The 24,052-nt window shown below is 38.8% G+C and overlaps 4 protein-coding genes across 8 annotated transcripts; 2 read left to right on the forward strand and 2 right to left on the reverse strand.

Annotated features, from left to right (window-relative positions):
- Positions 1 to 1,292: 1,292 nt before the first annotated feature.
- On the reverse strand, positions 1,293 to 6,496 carry LOC143907886 (uncharacterized). Its single transcript, XM_077424946.1, has 3 exons — positions 4,163 to 6,496; positions 3,457 to 3,616; positions 1,293 to 3,269 (listed from the first exon to the last, which is right to left on the reverse strand). The coding sequence occupies exons 1-3, from the start codon at positions 5,545 to 5,547 to the stop codon at positions 2,514 to 2,516; spliced, it is 2,301 nt and encodes a 766-aa protein (XP_077281072.1). The 5' UTR covers positions 5,548 to 6,496; the 3' UTR covers positions 1,293 to 2,513.
- Positions 6,497 to 8,429: 1,933 nt separating this feature from the next.
- On the forward strand, positions 8,430 to 20,102 carry LOC143907888 (uncharacterized). 3 transcript variants are annotated; one of them, XM_077424951.1, is made up of 7 exons: positions 8,430 to 8,620; positions 9,126 to 9,263; positions 13,107 to 14,235; positions 15,800 to 16,027; positions 17,991 to 18,320; positions 18,477 to 18,755; positions 19,127 to 20,102. In XM_077424951.1, exons 3-7 carry the CDS (start codon positions 14,210 to 14,212, stop codon positions 19,317 to 19,319), a joined length of 1,056 nt encoding a protein of 351 aa, XP_077281077.1. In that variant the 5' UTR covers positions 8,430 to 8,620; positions 9,126 to 9,263; positions 13,107 to 14,209; the 3' UTR covers positions 19,320 to 20,102. The 3 variants fall into 3 exon arrangements, with proteins under 3 accessions (XP_077281077.1, XP_077281078.1, XP_077281079.1); XM_077424952.1 differs by lacking the exons at positions 8,430 to 8,620; positions 9,126 to 9,263 and having other exon boundaries at positions 13,107 to 14,030; XM_077424953.1 differs by lacking the exons at positions 8,430 to 8,620; positions 9,126 to 9,263; positions 13,107 to 14,235; positions 15,800 to 16,027 and adding an exon at positions 16,888 to 17,334.
- Positions 20,103 to 20,225: 123 nt separating this feature from the next.
- Ogg1 (8-oxoguanine DNA glycosylase) lies at positions 20,226 to 22,208 on the forward strand. Its single transcript, XM_077424954.1, has 3 exons — positions 20,226 to 20,843; positions 21,043 to 21,348; positions 21,418 to 22,208. Exons 1-3 carry the CDS (start codon positions 20,710 to 20,712, stop codon positions 22,019 to 22,021), a joined length of 1,044 nt encoding a protein of 347 aa, XP_077281080.1. The 5' UTR covers positions 20,226 to 20,709; the 3' UTR covers positions 22,022 to 22,208.
- Positions 22,209 to 22,288: 80 nt separating this feature from the next.
- On the reverse strand, positions 22,289 to 23,832 carry LOC143907891 (SPRY domain-containing SOCS box protein 3). Of its 3 annotated transcripts, none has more exons than XM_077424959.1 (5): positions 23,576 to 23,832; positions 23,268 to 23,473; positions 22,977 to 23,178; positions 22,654 to 22,881; positions 22,289 to 22,561 (listed from the first exon to the last, which is right to left on the reverse strand). In XM_077424959.1, exons 1-5 carry the CDS (start codon positions 23,616 to 23,618, stop codon positions 22,461 to 22,463), a joined length of 780 nt encoding a protein of 259 aa, XP_077281085.1. In that variant the 5' UTR covers positions 23,619 to 23,832; the 3' UTR covers positions 22,289 to 22,460. The 3 variants fall into 3 exon arrangements, with proteins under 3 accessions (XP_077281085.1, XP_077281084.1, XP_077281083.1); XM_077424958.1 differs by having other exon boundaries at positions 22,941 to 23,178; positions 23,271 to 23,473; positions 23,576 to 23,831; XM_077424957.1 differs by having other exon boundaries at positions 22,941 to 23,178; positions 23,576 to 23,818.
- Between the last annotated feature and the right edge of the window lie 220 nt (positions 23,833 to 24,052).

The raw sequence follows: 24,052 nt of genomic DNA on the forward strand, positions 1-24,052 counted from the left end.
ATCTTATTGTTTTTTATCGCGAGATAATATAAATAAATGTAGCGGAAAGAGTTAAAAGGAACACAGATGTAATGCGCTTCTTTGAATAGATCCTTTTAGTACATTTTTCTCACTTATAATTTGTACGTTTTCGACGTTAATAGAGATCATTATTTTAGAACGCGAAGCATTTCAAATTTCGAACGTGTCTTCGGCGCTCGCCGCTCCAGCATCAAAGTCAATTCAAATGAGATTCAAGATCCGCTCGCATTTGCGTTCGATGAGCTGGCTTTATCGCGATTTGCATAAAACTCTTTCTTTGATTCGAATGTCACTTGCGAATTACAAACTGCGATACAAACGCAGCGAAAGAAAATGTTTCAACGCGAGATTGGCGCTAGGTGACGGGTGACATTGGCATGGATAAATGGGGTGTGACGAAACGCGAACAATTATATGTAGTTTGTAGTTCCAACTCACGCATAATTTCACAACGATGACGATGATATATATCTATATCATATAGATATGATCTTTTGAACGTGCACGCGTTCTACGCGTAATTGATTCTCTATGCGACAAGCACGTAAATGTATTAATGTATAAGCGAGATGTTCCTGCTTTACAAAAGAGATTTCGATAGAGCAAACTCTAAACTCTTAACTCTTCCTTCCAATCGCGATGTCTTCTTGCCTACTTCCGATATAATTGAAGTACTTCAACGAGATTCGCCGTTTAAAAGTATATTGTTATAGTATTGTGTGATGTTTTTTTTGTGTCAATTTTAGCACATGTTTTTTAAGTATAAAACATGGTGAAAAATATGTCGGCTTGTGTATTTCAAAAATATTAGATTAATGAAAAGATATAACTTGAATCTTTTTTTTTTCTTATTTAGCTTTTATATATTAATAAAAATAAAATATATATGTACGATCTTTTTTTGATCAATATTTGATACAATTCTAAAGTTATATGTGGAACAAGAGAGTATTAGGTGATTTATGCGATATCTACTTACTTTTACACATCGATGTAGGATCCACGGTATTCTCGAGCGTTATATTATTTGATAAATTTGTAAACGGAAAAGAAAGAGACGAGGCAACTTAAAAAAGAAAGACTTGAAAATTTTATGTGTTAGCCAAAAGAAAAAAAAATACCTATAATTTTGTTCGAGACAGAAAGGAGGCAGAAAAGCTGACGCGTGATGAAATTTGCACTTTAAATTTCACACGTTCTTCGTATCTGTAGATACCGATGCGGCATCGACAGCGTTCTACGTTATTTCAGAAAAGAAAGATAGATACGTATTAAAACTATGTAGGAAACCTTTATTCGTATTTCTTCCGATTTTCTAGCTATATACTATTAATTGATATACTCTTGTTGACAAAAATTAAATTTGCGTTTTCTAGAAGAGCCCGCTGAGCAATCGCACGCGTAACTGCGCGCGACGTACATTTTGTTATCACGGAGAAAACGTTTCGATCGAAAAAGACAGAATTAAGCACGTGGAAAGGCTTCTTGGGTTTCTAAACGCAAAGTGCACGTACAACAAGATCGATACGCGTATCGCGAATACATGTATTAATCTTGTAACTTTTATAACTCGATGTAAAACTAATATGTGCGTTAATTCTCGTATATAACGTTAAGATCATATATGGCGTCCGTACATCGCGTTAATTCCTCACGAAAAACATTTACATCCATTTATTGATATTTGGATTTTATAAAACCGGGGATTCTTACGTATTTCTAAAATTTAACGAACAATTTGTTCGTACGTTTAACGTAAAAATATAAATTGCGCGGGGCTAAAATGCTATCTTATATAGATCTAAGCTTTAAAAATGCTTCATAAATGCGCAATGTCTGCCACCCTCTTTCTCTTCGCCAAAACCGTTTACGGAAGAATCTCCGCCTTTCCGTTACTGTTTTACCGTTCGCACATCGATTATCTCCTCTTTCGATTACCGTCGCACAAATACATTGAGAAGGATAACAACAAAGCAGCGATACACGGCCAACTTATTTTTTTATCTTGATTTATTCAATATGTGTTTTCTTATAAAGTGATGTCCTACTAAATAAAAGTAAATGAAAAAATCACCAAACGTAATAGTTAATATATTCATTAAAATTCTTCTTCTCGTTAAGGCAACTAATTTGTTTTAGTCTCATTTTACATGTCTAGAGTATATATTTATATATTTATATATTTATATATTTTTTTATATTTGTATATTTATAAATTGTATATGTAAAACACTAATATATGGTTACTATTATTTCCTTGTTACAAGCCTTATAGTAATTAGAATATAGTGTGTGTATATATATGTATATTCTTTGTATATTCCTATTCTGGTATGTAAAATTGATTATTATTTTTGAATCTAGAGATAATAAATATATATCTAACGTATATTGTTAGTACAAGAGAAGTGCGTGCAGAGGGTGGCAGCGGGGTGCGCATTTGGGAGTGCTAATGTTTCAAGGACTCTCCAGTCCCTCATCTTTATACCGTCTCACATGGTGACATTCAACTGTATTGCTTTAGCGTCCACGGAACATGCTTGCTGCTGCTGCTGCTGCGTCTGTTGTTGCTGCTGCTGCTGCTGTTGCTGCTGCTGTTGTTGTTGCTGCTGCTGCTGCTGCTGCTGCTGTTGCTGCTGCACCTGTTGTTGCACCTGTTGCTGTACCTGCTGTTGTATTGCCTGTAGTTGAATCGTTTTAGTATCGACGGTACACGTTTGCGGCTGCTGCTGTTGCTGCTGCACCTGTTGTTGCACCTGTTGCTGTACCTGCTGTTGTATTGCCTGTAGTTGAATCGTTTTAGTATCGACGGTACACGTTTGCGGCTGTTGCTGTGGCTGCTGCTGTACTTGTTGTTGCACTTGCTGCTGCTGAACTTGCTGCTGCTGCTGCTGCTGTTGTTGCTGTTGCGCTTGTTGCTGCTGTTGCGCTTGCTGAGCCGCAGCTTGAGCAGCTTGCCTCTGTTGTTGTCTAAGTATACTTGGTGGCGGATCCATATGCTGACGTTGATGTAACAACAAATGGTTCTTCTGGAAGAAGGCTTTGCCGCATTTGTCACACGCGTGTGATCTTATGTGGCAACTGCCATCTGTGTGACGTCGTTGATGCTGCGACAAGCCGTGTTTTTGTGCGAAACCGCGGCCGCAATCGGGACAAATGTGTGGCTTAGGTTTTGGTCCCACTGGTGGCGATGTTTGCGTCGCGCCATGCATATGACTGACACCCGGAGTTCCTATCGGTCCGTTCATCTAAAAATATATTATTTATAATTTACATATTTCACATTTTGAGCAGATATTGCTACATTTATTCGATACTGAAATGTTTTTAACATTAAAGACAAAATAAATTTGCTAATCTTGCCAAATCTCATTGTTTAAAGGCATTGTTAGTATTGAGTCGTAATAAAAATTGACACATGTATAATCATTGTACCTGATGTGCTCCTGGAGTGTTCGGGGTAAGGAAATGTGCCGGAGTTTGCTGAAAAGCGGCTGCTAATCCACAAAGGTCTGTTACAAGCGTTCGATCACCGGTATGTAACCTCTGGTGCAAATTTAGAGATTCTCGATTCGGGAAGTCCAACCCGCATTCCCTGAAATAATAATTGCTCGTTAAGAACCGTTTATTTTACCGGTACGAAAATTGAACGTACCCCTTATAATAACTAATATAATTTTCATCTTTTCCTTCTATTCTAATTGTAAGCGCAATCACTGTGCAATAATATTAAGTTAAATTTATCTCTTCCAATTTATCAAACACATATAATAATTTTGAAAGATGTTGGCGTTCGTAAACAATATTGATGTACATTAAATCATATTTACATGTACCATAAATAGAACAAAAATTTGATTCAACTTTCTTTGACGCCATATCTCATATCGCAATATCTTCATCGATTCAATTTTGTGACGTCATATGATATATTTAAAATTTTACATATACACACGAGCAGTAAATTTTCCTCGATACATCTTATAAATATATTTCACTGTCAGAGTATATCTAACTACCGTTAAAAGTACAAGCGAAAGAAATTATCAAACATAGATTTAATCTAGAAAAAATTATTTGTAAATTTTATATAGCGCACTCTTAATACGGCAATTAGAGTTATAACGATGCGATATCTCACCTGCACGTAAGGGACTTTTCATCGGTATTTGCATTATTGTTGTGAATCTTAGAATGAGCGACCAGGTCTACTTTCCGAGGGAACGCTTCTCCGCAAACGGTACAAGCGAAGGGTGTCTCGCCCGTATGTAAACGCATATGGGCTAAAAGTGTTCGCTTCTGCAGAAATTCCTTTCCGCAGACGGTACACGAATGTGGTACTCTGCCGTGCAGCCGGCCGTGATTAACCAGCTCGAACTTCCTCTGAAAAGTTGCACCGCAATCGGGGCAAACGAATGGATGTAGGCTGCCGTGGAAGCGCGAGTGCATCGTAAGATGATCCTTTTGCGAAAACGATTCCCCGCATTCTTCGCAAACGTAAGGTCTCTCCCCCGAGTGGAACTTGCTGTGCGTCACTAAATGACGTTTTAGAGGAAACGCTCTTCCACATTCCTGGCAGATAAACGGCCGCTCCCGCGTGTGCACGCGGGTATGCGTCACAAGATGATGTTTCAGCGTGAAAGATTTTTTACATTCGCGACATTGGTACGGTCTCTCGGCGCTGTGCAGGAGCAGATGCGTATGAAGACAATGTTTGTGCGCAAAACTCTTGCCGCAATGAATGCAAATGTGTGGCCGTTCGCCGGTGTGTACTCTCGCGTGTGTGGTAAGATGGTGCTTGAGAAGAAAGGATTTTCCGCATTCCGAGCAAGAATACGGTCGTTCTTTCGGTACACGGACCTGACTTCCCATATCCTGTTGCTGTTTGACTTTCGTCTCGATTTGCGTCGTATTGACATGGGTCAAAACATGGCCAAAGTGAGCGGTATTGTCCGTCTGACCGGTCGCAACGTTATTCGCCGCGTTAGCTTGATTGGACGCAGCGGCCGCTCTCTTCATCAAGATCTCATTGCACTCTTCCGCGGTAAGCTGCAACGGGCCGATCGGCGTCATGAAGTGCTTGCTCATGGCGTGCTTGTCGGCTGTTGTAAAAACTAAGGTGTTTGAGAACAAGGAGGGCGGAGGCGTGGGATGAGCCGCGTCGCAATTACATCCCCCTTTGTCGCACGTTAACGAAAACACGTCGTGATGCTTTTTAGCGCGAACGTGAGTGCCGTGGGTCGTTTGATTGTGCGCTCCGCCCGTATGGCCGTGATGCGTGGTCGGCGTTTGCTGACAACTTTCGTTCATCGCAAACATCGGACGACGATGAGCGGCAGCGGTAACCTTGGTCGGCTTGACGTCGACTTGTATCTTCTGACTGGATCCTTGATCCTGGTTATTGTTGACGGCGTAACTGATGTTCGTCGCGAGTTCGCTTTGGGCGTTCTCTCGGGTCTCCGTCCCCGGTCCGAAGGACCAAGCGTACCCGAAACCTGTACCCGCATTCCCGGGAGTGGTACACATATTCGTCAGGGTCGCGATAGATGGATCGGTCTGGCTGGACGCGGCACCGCTGATGCGTCGCTCCGTCTCGGTCAATGCATTTTCCGTGCCAGTCCTTTCCACTATAACAAACCGATCCGTGGGAAATATTTTGAGAGGTTCCAAGTAAACGTACCCGTCACGCTCCAGTATCTCGGCCTTGGCGGTAAAGCACGGGTGTCATATCTGTGCCAAGAACGGCCGTCGGGAACGGGACGCTAAACGGTAGAGCAGCGGCTTGCCCCCCGGAGCTTCTCGACGCGGAACACCTCGGTATCCACGAGCAGGTAGGCAGATATCCCCGGCTATGCCCGGCCTACAGAACTGGGCTGTCGAGCGGTTAATCTAGCAAAATTATGTCGCTACAATCATAAAAGCGTGCAACGTGCACCCGAGGCGCTTACGCCGATCTCGGGATCGCGAGATGCGGGCCCCGGGAGCACAAGCCGAGAGTCCGAGACGGAAGGCTGCGCGAGACAAGGTGAGCCGTACGTCGGCAATATCGGAGCGAGGCGGCCGTTTTTCCCTTTTTCGCCTCTACGCCTCTCCAGGAGTCGCTTTCGTATCGTTGCCGCGCCACTGTACGCCAATGAGAAAAAAGCACGCCGCCGCGGCTCTTCTATCCGTCGGAGACCACGAGTGATATCCTCGTTTCGGATATTCGGGTTTCGGTCTTTCGGGCCCGCGGCCCGCGGCGTCCACGGGTCTTGAGAGACAACCTCCACCTTCCTCCCACGGCGATCCCACACTCTCACTCGTGCTCCGCGCACTTTTTCCGTGTTTCGCGCTCACGGGGCTACGTTTTGACTTGGACGCACGCACGGCCGACGGTCATTAATTTTACATAATTGCATATTTTATTGTCCATACAAACTAGCCTCACATATCGGCCATTTTATTTGTAAACTACCAAAAAACAATGTTGCCAATGTACGCGCGATTTTGGAGGGAGCGGAATCGCCGATAGCGTCGCCGAGCGGGGCGGCCGAGCGTCGACCGCTTCCGTGATGGCAGCACTTTTCCTTGTTTGCCGACGGCGCGCCACGCGCCACTCGCCAGTGTCGCCACATTTTTTTCCGCCGTATTCGAACACCGCCGAACCGACCGCGAACCGAACCTCTTTCTTTTCTACGATTTCGGACTTTTGGACAATTCGGAGTTACAAGTTAGGACCACGTCGACCACTGCTGCCTGCTGCTCACCGGCCACCGCTACGCGCTCCTTTCGCTTACTTACGTCTCGTCCATCTCTAGGATTTTTCCGACTCGGATAGCTTCCACACGTATAAGTATATGTATCGATAAATATATACCATCGATACTTTGTTATTTACAAATATTTCGGGAATTAATACTTTTCTGTAATCAGTAATAGAAACAATGGATATGCCCCCTCTTCTCTCTCTCTCTCTCTCTCTCTCTCTCTCTCTCTCTCTCTCCCCCTCCCTCCCCCCCTCCACCCTCCCCTTCCCTCTGTCCCTTTTACTCCTCTCCTTGAAAAATTCAGGGAAATGTTTATCAAGCGAAAATTAATTTTTTGCAGTATATTCCTCTTACAATGAAAGTTCTAATCCACATTTGACTTTATACTGCTTGGGACTTTTAATTTTGGATATCTACAAATATAATCACACAACTTCTCGAATTTAAGAAAGAATAAATTATATGTTAATATATTTTTAAATTTATACTTTGATCGTGTGACGTAAATTCGAAGATCGTCAAGTAAATAAATTGGTGGAAAATTTAAATTTCTATGTAAAATTATAGATTTAAATCAATTCAGAAGTATAAAGAGAGAGAGAGAGAGATAGAGAGAGTTCTCGATTGTACGAAGACAGTTGAGGGATATAATAATTCCTCATGCCAGTGAATAACTTTTGCAGGAGGGTGCGAGCACGCAGCGGACGGTGAACGGTGAACGGCGCGGCGGACTCACGATCAATGGGTGATCAATATCGAGGATAGACACCAATAGACACGCCAGCGTTGGCGATTACGCCGATCGTTTTCGTCATTTACAGCCGGTATGCGGCGAGTTATGAGACGTAGCGGTCGCTCTAGGTGATACGAGGACAGAAACAGTTTCATCGGACGGCTGGTCATCGCCGGCGCTGGTAACGCGAACTCAGCAACTGATAAGCAAGCCCGCTCGTTAATGGTCCGGCATCGTAGCTTGGCAAAAAGCCAATATATACCGTTGGAATGAGAATCTTTTAGTTTACGTTTATTCTTCCATATTCCAACTTCCACCTTTGCATGACGTTTGTGGAGAAAGATATATACGACGCTCACGCATCTTGTTTAAAAGTCCATTATACATACTCCGGACAATGTACCAAATAATAACAATTATAACGTAGTTTTATGAATTGTGAAATTTTTAATTTATCTGTTTTAATATTTGGAACGTGGTTCGACAATCAGATAACTGTTTATCTTGGTCAGGACGTTTTCTCGGGCCGTTTCTTATCGCGAGTTTTTCTCGTTCTGATTTACTCTGTAGCCTGTAGCAATCTTCCAAGCTTCAGTTAATATAATTATTCCAATTGTTTCTACAACGTTTCCGCTACAACAGCGCTACGAGATGGAGAATTTAGCAGATTTTACAACGCATGTGTGTGAACGGTAGCTATTTCCGACGGAGCGAAAAATGCATAGCCGCTTAAAGCACGTATATAGCAGCAAAGTGCGACGGCAGATGCGTTATTTATGTAGCGGTTCGCTAAGTACGTTTCGTTGTGCGATAGCTTCGATTCTGACGATCGGGGGATCGGGGAATCGGGGGTTACGGATCGCCGACGAGGGGTGGTGTATCCTCTGTATTATTCTCTCTTTTTACAAGGAAGAGCCGGCGCGGAGAAGCGGGGTGGAGGACCCGAATCCTGAGGCAGTGGACCGTGAATGCGATACCAGCTTCGCGTAGTGCGTCGGTGTAGGAGAGGGAGAGAGGGGGAGAGGTGCCGTCAAACAACCGTTCGTCGATCGTCCCTTCTCGGTACACCCATACTCATCCCTCGCTTCGTCCTCCTCGCGTCAGCAGCAGGGGGTGATTTGTACGTATCAATTATGTCTTCCCGCTACCAAGGGACCATCGATGACGTACCGTCGCTGTCTCTCCTATATCGCGATCCAATGATCCAATGATTTTCACGTTCGGATTTTATTCAAGTTGCTCAGAACATAAATTACAATCAATTTCAGCTGCGATACTCTCGTTGAACGTCACGGCACTTTGTTATTCAAATTTCATATATAAAGTAAAAGATAAAGGAAACATTTACGATATTTTAGATAATATTGAAATTAAATAAAGATCAAGTTGCTCCGGAGCAGGGTGGAAAACGCAATTAGATGCTATGTACGAGTATATTTTATATCTAAAGTAAAGAACTCTTGAACGATTATAGAAAAAAAAAAGATTATAGTAATCTTAAATAATACAAATATATATTTTTGTTATTTATTACATGAGAGCGATAGATAGTTCTAAACATAAAATATAAATTCTTTTGTAACACATTGATCTATTTATCCGTGAAATATGATAATTGTTTTTAGAGTGATAGAGGAAACCTGGCCGGCATTCTTTCCCTGGCTTAATTAAAAGATGATTGCCTAATGAGGGTCATCGATGTTCTGTGGAAAATGGGCTCCAATCGTGAACAAGGTCTACACACAGGGTGTTCTAACATTATCGTGAGTTTTCTTATCCTTAGCTATGAATTCTGTGAAGATTTTATATCTCAACATTTAAACTTTCATTAACGTTTCGATATCAGAAATGTTATATTTGATAAAATACAATATTATGTGTATTTTTTTAATATAAATATTTGTTTATAATTTATTAAAATGTTTATTTATAATTTAATATTATCGTCGAATTTTTAATTTTGTGAAAAAATGCTTCAACCATCTTATCACCTAATACATTCCAACATATATACACGTATATCTTGATAGGTGCGAAAGGAAATTAATCGCAAGAGAGAGAAACGGAAAGAATAATTAATCATATATTTCACTAAATGTGTCTTCTGTTATATTAATACACATTAAGGGCCTGCACGAGAGCCGCGTTATAAGCACGATTGAAATCGCATTACGATTATGTTACTCCCAAGAGTAATCTAGCGACGTACGCGTACCGTACTGTTTGTTTGAAAATTTACTCGCCTAAGGGACTCACCATTGGAGACGCTTTTTCTATTCTCGAGAGAGAATGCGACATTGGTTTTCCTTTGATCTGGCGAACGAACCAACTTTTAAGCTTTTGGAAGTGACGGGCATGCAGATAGTTATGATAATAATAATAATAATTCGATCTTCAGTCTCCGGTGGTGGCGGTGGTCCCCCGGCTTCTTCGCTCGCGCGCGCGCGCGCGCACTTGCATACCAACGCGCACACTTGCTAGTTTATACTAACTCACGCGTACAACGTACACATCTACCTAGTGAAGCTGACGACTCTCAGGGTCGATTGTGGACAATACGAGTGGATGGAGTAGCTTCGAAATCGATCGAGAATTAATCCGGCGCTATCGCGTCTTGCAACTGTTGTCCCATTGTCTCATCGCGAACTAAAATGAAAGGACGGAAGGGAGAGAGATGTGCGGATAAATTGCTGGAGCAAGACGGTCGAATTTTCTCTCTTCTTTCCTTCATTTATCCGGTGATATTCTCGGCGTTTCTTCGAAAATCTTCACGCCTATCTCTCACATCCCTCGTTTGCTGTCTTGATAGATTCTGCAGACTTTCGAGTTCTCGCTGCGTTTTGTTTCGCGGTCACGAAATTCTTCTTACTCGCCTCTGGAAAATAAAATAAAATAAAAATAAAAATGAAATTTTGTTTCCGCTTTTAAGCAATAGTTAAAGAAATCATTGTCCGCCATTTTATAGCAATTACATCGCGGCTTCCGTAGGGTTAACCGCGTCTATCGCTTACAGCACATCGTTCAACGCAAACCAGGAACCCACGTCCCCCTTCTCTCTCCCCTCTCTTTCTCTAACGCCTCGACCACTTGTGGTTTTAACTACCTTCGACGATCCCTCCTAGCGCCAAGTGCCGAGTGTGGCGAGAATTATGTAATTATTGCACGGTAATTGTCGCGAAAAATGACGGCTGCCTGAATGCTGCCTTAAGTGTCGCGACGAAAGCAGCCCGAAAAGGGGGTCAACTCTACTACTCGCCGACGAGATTTCTCCACGAGGTACAGCGTAGGTCGATTCAAGCTCCCGTCAATGTGCATTATTAAATTAACTTATAGCCATCACTGAAAAAATTCAAAAGTTTAGGAATTTTAAATATAATTAGTTAACAAATTTAATCATTGCAATTTGAAAAGTCGAAATGACTTAAAGATTAGGTATATCAATATATCTCGAATTTAGGAGGATATCTAAATTTTAAAAGTTTCTCAATAAAATATCTTGCTAAACCCGTCGTCTGTCGTATACGTCGTCAAAACGATGATATAAAAGTGATACATATTGGATGCTCCAGACCGATTGCATTTCCTTTCAATCGCGGATTGGTATTACCTAGCTCACTGGCAGATTCGTAACGGTGATTAGCAAGGAAACGTTCAAACGCTTTCGATGCTGTCCGACGGAAGGTCGAGGGAGGGCCTTCGGCGTTTGAGACTAGGACAACGGGAATAAGTTTGGTCCAGCTTGCTTTACCACTCTCAGGATCATGCATATAAAGACGCGGTGACTCGTTCGCGAACCCTCGAAAGCCGAACAATCGCGGACGGCAGGAATTACCTCCTCACTCACGGACCCTCATCTCGCCCTTCGCTTCGCCTTCTCGCCTTTTGCCTCGCCGTAGTCCTTTTCTTCCGTTATACCTCCTTTCGAGTTGTACACTAGGCGACATGTATACTCTTACACCTGAGACTATAGACACTCTCGGACACTCGTATTTTATAGATCGTACATCGTGCATTATTAATCGGTGATTAAAATATCTACAATTTATTTTTATTCTACGTTTGACTGACTTAATATATAATCTTTTAACGCTACGTTGAACTTTTTATATCAAATGTAATTGTTTTAAATTTTTAGACACAGCTTTAAATTGTAACGAACTATCTGGATGTGATGCATTCGATTCAAGAATGTCTAACTTTGGACGCGGAAGTATGGCGCCTAGTGTACTCTTTCTCACGCCGCTATAGAGTCTATAGACCGCCCGCACCTTCTCGTCCTCCAACGGTGCCAGAGTCATAACTACAAAGGCTACAATGGATAGAAACCGCCGCCGCCACTTTTTCTCCGCCACTTATCCATTCCGCCAAATGATTTTGACCGTCGCGATTTCACGCGCGTAAAATCGTTGAACGGATTCACAAAAATACGAATCTTCTCGGTCAGGACATCTTACACTTGTCGGTATTACGTTGCACCACACCTTTCCAAAGATGCTCCGTTTTAAACGCCACTGAAAATTAATTTTCTTTACTTTGTAACTATTACGCGCGCGTCGTCTTCTTCACTTTTAACTTTTAAGTAGCATACATATAACTATCAATTGCACATCCGGAATATTATTATTATTTGATTAATTACATTATTTTATATCTTTTCACATAAAAGTATTTCATAATAATTATTGAGCATTATACATTGTCAGCAACATTTAAAAATTGGCAGTCAATTCTCATCTACAAAGCTACACTTAATTGTGAAACAATGTATATTCTAAGAAGTTATCTATAACAAAAGGTAAAACAAGATTCCACGTAGATGTACGTACGTACTAAGGTTTTTACGCAAAAAATAATACGCGCGACACGCAGGAACGAAAGTTTATCGCACGTTTTACGCGAAAAATGACCTTTGGCCACATGCCAATTATGATGAGAAGACGCCGATGTTTCACCGATGATTTCACCGCAGTCATGTCAACAACTGCGATTATCACACGGTTTTGCATAATTTATTATTGTCGAACGATTCGCCGTGCTAACGCGTAACATCGCGCGGCTCGTTTTATATAGGATAATAATGAAAGAGTGAAGAACGTAGGTAGGTAAAAAGTAACTTGTTAAATAGAACTCGTCACTATACATTATATGTATATCTCACATCGGTCACTGTCTCTATTTTATATCAGTGTAGAATTTCAAATTGTATATATAATTTTATCAAGAATCTAATCAATCTGATATCGAGTTTTTCTTGGCAGAAATTAGATCGGACATTAGCTTTTTCGCCGCCATTAAATATACGCGTTCGTGATTAAATTTTTATAAAAGTTTATTTAAACTTAGATCGGTAGCTTCGTCATTTGCTAATCTTATCGGAAATTGGTTGGTAAAAATTTTTAATGTTTTTAAAATTGCTCGTAAATAAAGAACTCTTGACATTGCACTTGTGATAAAGGAAGAATTCAAAGAGTCCAAAGGGGTCAAAGCGTACGGCTGGAAAATTTAGCGACCTATTTTAAAGTCACCCTGTATATTCCGATTACACGCGTGCTTCGCGATAAGTGTGCGGAAGGTCGTGACCGATATCAGCATATTATATGTTACAGGGCGCGCTTTTTCGCAATTCGCTGCGCACACGGTTGCAGTTACACGGTTACGTCGAAATGTCGAATATCGATGACCACAAGGTGCAGTGACGCGCGGTGATGGATGCATCAGCGGGACCAAAGCACCGGCATTTACCACAGTCGTTGGGAGGCTGAAAGAAATCGACGATGGGTCTGCAGCCTGGGCTCTGGGCTATGCCGCGCGCCGAAGGGAAAAGAGAGAAATTGGCGAGTAAGACGGAAAGAAAGAGCAAGACCGCGCGGAGATTAGATCCCGCGGGATGAGTAGGTGGGATTGGATTTGGCAGGCGCGCGGCTCGTTGGCGGTAGATGCCGGTGATGCGAAGGAGTAGGACAAGAAGAAGGGGCACGGGGTGGAGTTTGGTTGGTGTCCGAACGGCGGAGAGGCTGCGGAAGGGAAACTCGGAGTAGGGTAGACTATTGGAAGTGCACCCGTAGTAGAGCAGGACGGGGGAGGAGGGAGAGAGCGGCGAAGAGACGAGAGAGAAGACGGGCCGTAAGTGACAGAACCGTGGTGGTATAGGTGAACTGCTGGACAACCGAACCACCCGAACTGTACTCGGCGGTATTTAAGGGAGAGCCGCGAGCGTAGCGCGCCAGTTGTTAGTACGGCCGGTTGGTGGTTGGTTTTCGCGGACTGACACTCACTCGATTGTCACGTCGCGTGGCGCCGAGTGCGGTTGAAGCGCCGAAAGCGTTGCACGAATAAAAAAAAATATATATATACATTTTTTTTAATAAGCTAATCCTGCTAATCTTAACAATTTCGATAAGTAATCTTGATGAATAAATTCAATAAACCTTAATAAAGAGATCGCTTAGTGATGTTTAAAGTGAACCAGGCAGTCACGTGACCGTGCACCGCTTTTTTTTCGTCAATTCTTTCGGATTTGCACAATATACGTAAGTTATTTTTTTTTCCACACGATTGTAAACACATAAGTGCAAAGTTAAGTGATTATATGAAAGACTACAAAATTTCTCCTCAAACCGGCGACAGAGTTATGTGAAAATACACATATGGCATTATTTGAACTCTTCGTGCTTGAAGATCGAAAGAATTTGACATTTTTGAATTTTGGATGGTACAGATGAGTGTATCAAAGAGGTATGAGCACGTTTGTCGTCCACTTCGTGTAACTTTTAAAAAAGAAAGAGATAATTATTTTAAAAATAATTTTAATTTTTAATTTTAATTTCACGAGTTTCTTATACCTAAAATAATAGTCAAATAGTAGAAAAATATTAAGAAATGTAGATATTGAGAAATTTAGTTATAAAAAAAATGATGATCATAGCTTTGAACTCGTGATACTAAAAATAAAGATAAGTGTAAAAAGAAAGATAAAATAGATGACGTGATCTTCTCGTGATAGTATGTTCACGAATAGCGTGAGAAGTTATATCGCGTTAATATAAATATACATTTTGCGCCAATAAATAATGTTGCATTTATATTTCTCATTTTTTTAAACACAAATTTATTAATTACACATTTGATAAAATAATTCTAAATATAATTTTACAAATGATAAGAGAAAATATATTGATAATATCGATTATATGGACCCAAATAGGACATTTGAATAATTCTTCTTAAGCAAATGTAACTAAAGAAGAATTTTTTTATTATAATATATATTTTCGGATTGTTTTTTTTTATATCGTGCATTTTTTGTTTTAATGAAAAATGTACATTTTTGTTTCTTACTTCTTATTTATTTTTGCTGTTATATAAGTTACTTTTTTAAAATTTTTTCTTATGTTTACGCGTCCAGTAGAATTAATCAAGTATCCTGTTTTTATCGATCACCTTGTATATTCCGACCAAAGAATTTTTAAACGAGATTAGGTAGTAGGCCTATATGACACGCTATAAATGGGTAAAGATATTGTCTTATGACTTGATGTTATAGGTTTTGAACACATAATTGCTGGAATAATTTATAAAATTATCCTATAAATATGTATGGTTTTGGGTAATAATCGATATAATTCATAATTCTCGGAAATGTGATATTACAAATTATTAATATTTATATGAATTGAAAACTATAGATTAAATTATAAATTTTTAATTGGATCTTCAAATTATGACACGAACTCGCGAAACATATATTGCACACGTTCATCTTTTTCGGAGTTTGAAAGAAACTGCAATACTTTCGAAAAAAAGTAAAAAATTTATATATAGAAGCAATAATCAGATAGTATTCGATAAAATTCAACATTTACAAATTCAATTTTCAAAATTATTTTTGGATTTCATGCAAGGAAAACAATAAGAAGCTATAATTATATTGTAACTTGTTCAAGATGTTTTTTGTGAATAGTACAATTAATCATTCCATATAAAAAAAATTCTTGTTATACAAGATGTATCAGAAGAACATTGAAATATTGGCAGGATTACAGACAGCATTCTTATAATTATTTTGAGATAGAAAATGTAAGTAATGAAGTCTTTTCGTATACCGGAAAGTTTTATATATTTAATTTCGTTCTCTCTCTTGTGTGTGTATATATATATATATATATATATATATATATATATATATACACCTGTACTCTCTGGTAAAAAAATATTTCGGTCTTGTTCCGATAGATCTACGCTTATATATTAGTTTAAGAAATATTACAAATTACAAGAGCTTGATGGCTTTCTGGAATAGGTACCCGATGCTGCTGCTGCTGGCATTGGGGTTGATTTTCACGCAATCGTCTGTCGGAGCTTTACCACGAGAAGGTACATATTTTGCACGATCGAATGTTTCGTCCGAACTGACCGGGACGTCTTCCAGTCACAGTATTTCGGTCATCAGGATCTTGTCCGATGGACGAGTGGAACGGCTCATCCGGTGGCCCGGAGCTTGCGCCAAGGAGATCACTGTCAATTGGGGGTGGGCATAGCCACATTTCTCTTTTTACATCTTAATACAATTGAAACGTTGAAATAGTTAGACCGAGTCAGACAGCTTTGATACATTCAAAATAATGAGCGCTATTGTATAACATATATCGAGGTCTGAACTCGCCGATGTTTGCTCTGCTTAGTACACGCTTTCTTTCGCGAAACGTGTGTCGAGTGTTTTCGTAGTAATAAAGGCTAGCGTGTAGTAACTTGTACTATCCTCTTTCCTGAAATAACATTTTCTCGGATATAGGCAAATCTCATCTTTTTCCTATCCCACTCATCGTTCCGTCCGTATGTAGTCGGGAGGATTGAAGCGGCGGGAAGTGCGGGAACCTGGTTGGCAAGCACGAAAACAATGCCGCCTTTCACTATTGCCAATATACGTGGAAGCTTGACCGTTATGTATACATTTAGCGTCGGTTAGGTCTTTCAAATGCCCACCCATCGCTCCGAGGAACGCTGATACAGTCTAATGGAACGGTCTATGTGAATCCTTGTCAGCCGTAATAAGTTTCAATACAATTGTAATGCCGCGTTAACGCCTATGGAAAAGAATCAATGTTCAAACCAATGAATAAATTCTACGTTTCATTTCTTCTTCTTCTTCTCTACCGGATTACATTAAAGGACGAATCCATTTTTAATAATTAGTTTTCAAAAAAATTGTATGTGTTAATATTTACATATATCTGCTAATATTTATACATAAATAGTCTCGATGCTAAGTTAAAAAGTTTATACATATGTATCAAGTTTAACTTTGCGTCACAATATTTCAATAATTTTCTTTCTTTAACCATGTATGGATATAATAATAACCGTTTGAAAAGTATGCAACAGGAATGTGTCAAAAATACATTCTTTTTTAAAATATGCAATTTTTTTTAAATAAAAAATAGAGAAAAAAGAAGAAAGAAAGTATTATTGTTATGTACATATAAAAGACGAAAACACCTGCATTTTATAAAAGATGCACGAAAAGAAAAAGACGCAAAAGTATATTATGCCATAAAGAATTAATAAAATCAAAAGAAACAATTTGATTACGTAAAACAATAATGATAATAAAATGGAATAATTTAATTGTTATTCCATTAGATTTGAAAGCCAAAAAAGGGGGATACAATTTATCATGTTTATTCGTTGACAGTAACCGCAAAGCCAAGCAAGCTCTTAAGCCGAAAAGCGGCAAGTTAAGTAAGCAAGGATTAGGTTCTGCGACGAGCGGATGTCCTGGAACCTCTACGTAGGGATCGGATTGGCCCCTTTTGCGCTGGACCTAAACGTAGTTCGGTAGGTCGCCGTCCTGTTTTACTCTCCTAGATGGGACTCATCTGCTGATGCTCTCACGAGGATACCACGGAATACCACAACCACGAAGCGTCACTTTGCACTTAAACGCAGGACGAAAGCTCTTTTACCGTCGTTGTCGTGAAGAAAGTGCACGCCCTGCTTTCCGTTCCGTTGATCGCGTCCCCTCTTTTCGAATTTGCTCTTATCGCCTGAATTATTTGTTGAGAAAATTCGATTTTGTTTTTTTCTTCTTTTGTATTGTATTATGGCACATTATGCTAAATAAGCAATCACAGAATTATGCAGATTTATATGTAATATATCTATATGTATAACGTTGATATAAATCGGTAAAATTATATTATACATACAGTTTCTATCAATTTCAAGACGGTAAATGAATAGGAAGTTTATTTCGCTGGGATATAGTTGAATTTTTTACAAATGTTATTTCTAACGATTGGCTAATTCTAATGATAATTATTCTAATTTCTTTTGAATTAAAAAATAATGCTGCGAAAGAAATAGACTTGACCAATACATGTATAACGCACACATCATGAACTATTTTTCAAATTTTAATATTTTCCTTTATCATTTTGACGCGTAAAATTTAACCGAAAATTAGATTATAATAACGTTTGTTCTTTTGACAGAAACACGGATGTGACCCTGCGACAAATCTGGCTTCGTAAGTCGAACAGAAAGCTGCAATTGATATACGCCGGTGAAACATTGACTGACTGCATCGACGAGAAGCTCGCGTGGTGGGACGACAGCGAGTGTTTGCCAAGCTCTCGCGGTGTCTATCGCTATCACGATGACGGTGACGAGGTGTCGATCGAGGTGTTCCAACGGGACGGTAAGGACATTTCGAGGATTCCCCGTGACCTCTCTTGGCTGTTGTCGACATCGGAACTTCGTCACCGATGCGATCGCACGAGGATGCGAGTACGAAGCCAAGCCATGACTCGACATCGACATAGGTACGAGTAGTATCTAGGATCAGCGATCAGTATATCCCTCGAGAGCTGACTCGATCGCTCAATGTTTAATCCCTCGGATTAAGCTACGTAAGCGAAGGCGATGCCGGTTATACAAAAATATGCATTGAGAAAAAGTGAGCTTTCTTTGTAACACAGGAAATACGCAAAATCAACGAACGCGACGGCAAGTGATGGAAAGCAAAGTCGGAGTCGGAACCGGAGTCGAAGGGAATTATTCATGATACCAGGAACGCAATGGTGCGGTCGTGGTGACCGTGCTACCAAGTATACCAATTTGGGCGGCTTCGGCATGGCTGATGCCTGTTGCCGCAAACACGATACAGCTTGTCCTTTTTACATACCGGCGTTCGAGACGCGTTACGGCGTTTTCAATTGGAGAATTTCGAGCATGATGCATTGCGCTTGCGACGAACGGTTAGTAATTAGTGAAATTATTCAATAATACGGTCTGAGAAGAAATGCTTGTGAAAGAATGCCGATATATCAAAAATAGAGAGTTCTCGATATTTGAGTACATATAATTTGGTGTTCGAGTAATTATCTAATCTTCAGAAAATATTGATTGGGTTTGTTTAACGTAACGATGCGATTTAACGTGTTTTAATGCATGCGCTGTAAAGATCTTCTCTTAAACAATATAGCAATATGGTCGGACATTCGATACGAATAGTTGGTATCTCTATAGCTAGTTAACAAATGACACAAAATTTATTATCGATGCGTGCAACAATTCCAACGCTTGTGACAATTGTCATATTTTTGAGATATTTTTTTATATATTCCAGATTTCGAACGTGTTTAAAAATGGCCGGAACTGCGTCGGCGGATTTTATAGGCAAAATCTTTTTCGACGTACTCCAATCCAAGTGCTTTATTTTGAAACCACAGAAGGTATGCGTAAAACGGTCTTGGTGGGGTAAATGTCAGCATCGCGAATATCGAAAGCAGGCCTACGTACGAGATAATGTTCCTTATTAAGGGTGTACAGCACAAGAAATAATGAGGTATTCTTCTTCCGGGGATGTCAATAGCAATTCTCAGGGATATAATATTTTGTCGAATACTTATAATATGTCTAGAAAAAGACAAAGGAAAGAACTTGAGTCGATTATTAAATCCAGAAATTATATCACCAAATATACGATTGACAATACATCGTAATGTCTTCGATACAGAGAATCGTTATATATATCAAGTCTGCCGATAGCTATGTCAGACATCTTAAATTATGATGGCAGAAACGAACAGATCGTATGCGAGTGCACAATCTTTTCAATTTACTTAATTAATTATTAATATCCAAATACGTCTTTCTCAACAAAATCGAATAAATACAATAAAGTAAGCTTTTTCTGTTTTTCTAATCATATAAGTATATATTTTATAATTTATTTAATATATTGCAATATATATTTTTTACAAGAATAAGAATCTTCCATAATAGCGTACATTTGATAAATGTTTATTTAAAAATTCAACTAAACAGTTAAATTAATTAATTTCTTTTTTCACTTGTTTCACGCTTAAAAGCTTATGAGAAAGTCGATATAGGTATCGGTGGTCCTTATATATGTATAGAGTTATATTAAACTTGTAGATAGAATTCGTTAACTTTTAAATATTATTAGCGAACTATTAAAGAATTAATAGAATCGTAAATTTAAGCTTTAGTTTATTAATTCCGAAACTTTTACATAACATTCCAAACATGTAAAAATACATAAATAAGAAGAGATAATAAAAACTGCGTATAAAATATAATCAATATTTAGGATAGCCTAGAATTTTTGATGAAAAATTATGATATATATATATATATATATATATATATATATATATATATGTATGTATATTGTATGTATATTTATATTAGTTATAAGCTGTACAAGATAAATCTAGATTTGATTAAGATTAATAATTTTATTTCTTATCTATTACCGACATATGTTCTGATGCGTTTGACGCAATATAAATTTTATCTAGAAATTGTAGAGAATAAGTCACCAAACTTTCCAGAATCACGCGCATATTCTTTGATCGATATTGACCCGATCATTACCACTTTAATCAAATAAAGTCACATACGAATCTTCTAAAATAGCCAGGTCACGTGGTCGATCCCGCCAGTTTACAGTTTACACATGCGCGTAAAAGTGCTCGCACTGCTCACATCTCACCTGTCACGTGTGTGCTGTGTGCGCATGTGACGAGATGTGAGGAGTCTCTTTCGTTGTGCCGATGAGACTTTATGGACTTTACCTCGTTTCAATATAAAACTTGTAACAATATAATGCAAACACGCGTACAATATATAAAATATTAAAGAAAGACATCATTAGAAGTTAGTAATAATATGTCAGTTGCCTAAATGACTAAGCTTGCCGCGCGAGGTTACCTGAGAATGCATAACACGTATGAGACGAGAGTGAAACAAGGCAGTATACCTTGTTTACGTACGGAATTGAACCTTGCTCTCACGTTGCACGGTGGCCAGAGTTTCAGGTAATACTTGAAATACATAAACACTGCTCTAAATTAATTCATCCAATGAATAACTACGTGTAATATGATTAAGAAAATTACATATATTACTGTTAACACTTCAGGAATATATACATATATTAATGATTGATAGTATATTTAAGCTTGTCTTTTTTAAATTTTGTTTCAAAATTATGGGATGCTAATGACTGTATTTCAGATGGACAGTTTGCGACTCTGGATACAGAGGTATCTTCAACGGATACATTTGGACTTTGTCTCAAAATAAAACCCATCTCTTATATACCGTACAAGGACAATTAAAGGATTCTGCAGACTACGACAATATTCTGTCCGAGTATTTTAGGCTGTCGGTATCGTTAAAAGAACATTATAAAGAGTGGGCAGAAGCAGATACACACTTTCAAAAGTGTTTAGATGAAAATAATGCTGTTCGAATACTGAAGCAAGATGCCGTAGAGAATTTGTTCTCGTTTATCTGTAGCTCCAATAATAATATATCGAGGTACACTTTTGAAACATTACTCGGTAAAAATAAATTTAAATCGCTTGCTAAACCATTTATCTCTTTTAGAATATCAAATATGGTTGAAAAATTGTGCTCATTATTTGGTCGTAAAATATGTTCGATCGAAGATAAAGATTATTACGATTTTCCAACGATAGAAGTTTTGAAAGAACAAAATGTAGAAAGCATATTAAAAAGAGAAAAATTCGGCTATCGTGCTGCGTACATAGTTAAAGCGGCAGGGCGTTTATCAGCATTGGGTGGAAAGGATTGGCTCCTAAATCTACAAAGGGAGAACGTTTCTTACCACGCTGCCAGAGAACAACTGATGACCCTGCCAGGAATCGGTCCTAAAGTTGCTGATTGCATATGTTTAATGTCACTAGGCCATTTAGATGCTATACCTGTCGATACCCATATTTTCCAAATAGCACAGGCAAATTACTTACAGCATTTAAAAAAGCAAAAAACAGTTACACCAAAGATTCATACCGAAGTAAGTAATTATTTACGAGAATTATGGGGTCCGTTGGCTGGATGGGCACAAGCTATTGTATTTTCCACAAAAATTAATGATAAATCTAACGCAACTGGGAAGCAAAAACGCAAGAATAGCGATAACAAAAATTTAGTACAAGCAAAAGTACTTAAGGTGACACGATCATTATGAAATCGTGTTTATTTTCACAAACGGTAGATTATGCAAAACAATTTTATCCAAGTCTGTAGAAAAATCGTATTTTATTAATTGCCTATTTATAGTAACAAATTATTTTGCATAATTTATATGTTGCTAAAATTTATGAACGGTATAATTATATATTGATTTTGATAATAAAATGACATTTATATATAGTTATCCGTCTTTCAGAGAAGAGATAATAAATTTCGTTTTCACTATCCTATGTGTTAAGAAGAATGAAAAGGCAAGACGATCGTTTGAAAATATTTTACAAAAATTATTTATCTTACAGTCACATATACAGAGTATTTTGTATACTTTATTTCGTTCGTTAGTAGATTATTATAAAACTGAATGCATGTCATGGTGGAAATAGATTTTTAACTTTCTCGATTGAATATTTATCACAGGCCTGTGTATTAAATTGTTAATAACGTTTTTTCTTCTTTATTCCAAGTACAAGGGCGTAATCCAAATCATCTAAAATAATATATTCCGGAAATTCAATGTCTTCTTCGCTATCGCAATCTGTCAATATACAATAATTACAATTATTTATATTGCTAATTTATAGATACGTTTAGAACGAAGAAACAAAGATCAAAATCTGTTTAAATTACCAATAGATTTTTGTAATATATCAGCAAAGATATTTTGAGTAAGATAACGCAAACCGGGACATTTTTTCGATAGATATGCCTTCTGAGAAGGCGACAAGACTGTTAAACAAGTAGTTTGCAAAGATACCGGTGTTGAGCAACTCCAAGTTAATTTCATTACGCATTGAGCCATCGTAGAGCTTACTAATGGATAAAGCGTAACATTGTTCAACTTTGTAAAAGCCACACCTACAAAGGGATCAAAATTATATCTCTAAACAGAATATACGGTGAATTTTACTGCTCACCCAATGGTTCTCGATTGATAAAAAATTGTAACGTGCCGGTCCAAGCGTCGAGATGTATCCCTACCGAGTGTTCTCTTATATTTTGACCAAATGTTCTCCCATATTTACACGTCTTGCCATCGTGCTGTAAATATCCTTTATATGAAAAACCCCAAGATTCTCGATCTCGTCCAAGCAGAGCACAAAAATCATCGCCTGCGTCGCGAAGTTCCGCATTTGCAGTTCCTACACCAATCATCTAACGAGGGTAATGAAAATTGAAGCGACAAAGTTATTTCTTAAACCTATTGAAAAGATTCAGCAAGACAAGACGTCACAGAAACTTACTACGTCGGTGCCATAGATACGCGTTAGCATTAAAATCTCCCAAAAATGATGTCTTCCTTTTTCCAATGGGGCGTTACCCCTTACAACAGCCGTGCCGGTGCTATATACGGGATGAAATGTAACATTTAAGTTATTGTCCGATAACTTGATCGACGAAGTTGAGAATTTCTCATCCCAAGTCCATTCGTGCTTCGACGAAGATAAATCTATGAGAAAATACGTAATTGATCATTATTTTTAAATCTGCTTTCGCTTTCCCAGAAAAGAAACGTATAATACTTTAATTAAATATTTAAACAATAACTCACGGTCTTCCGCTTCGGCATGCTGACCGTCCGTAATTAAATCCATATTTTGTGAATTGTTCGATTATTGTATTTATATTTATCATACAGATATTTTCTAAAGTCATCGACTAACGAGCTCATCTATTTTTTGTATCACTTGGAAGATCGTGCTTATAAACTCACGTGGAAAAAACCGACGCGATATGTCACAAACGCATTCGCAAACGTAAAGTTATTAAAATGGGTGCACTGGGGTGCACTAGTGCTACATTGGGTGCATCCAGGAACACACAACTGAGCACGACCGCTCACACTGAGCAGACCGTGATTGGTTCTTACCTTTGGATCCAGCAAATCACCTCAGTGAGTGGTCGTGCTCCTAGCTCCTGCATGCGCCCACTGCTACATCTGCTGCTCTCGATTGAATGTGATTGGTTGGATCCAAAGGCAAGAATCAATCGAGTGGGACTCAATTGACCACGTCGTCAATTGACTGAT

This window comes from Temnothorax americanus, unplaced genomic scaffold (genome assembly GCF_048541705.1).
Source record: "Temnothorax americanus isolate GAGA-0224 unplaced genomic scaffold, ASM4854170v1 Scaffold9, whole genome shotgun sequence".
NCBI lineage: Eukaryota > Metazoa > Arthropoda > Insecta > Hymenoptera > Formicidae > Temnothorax > Temnothorax americanus.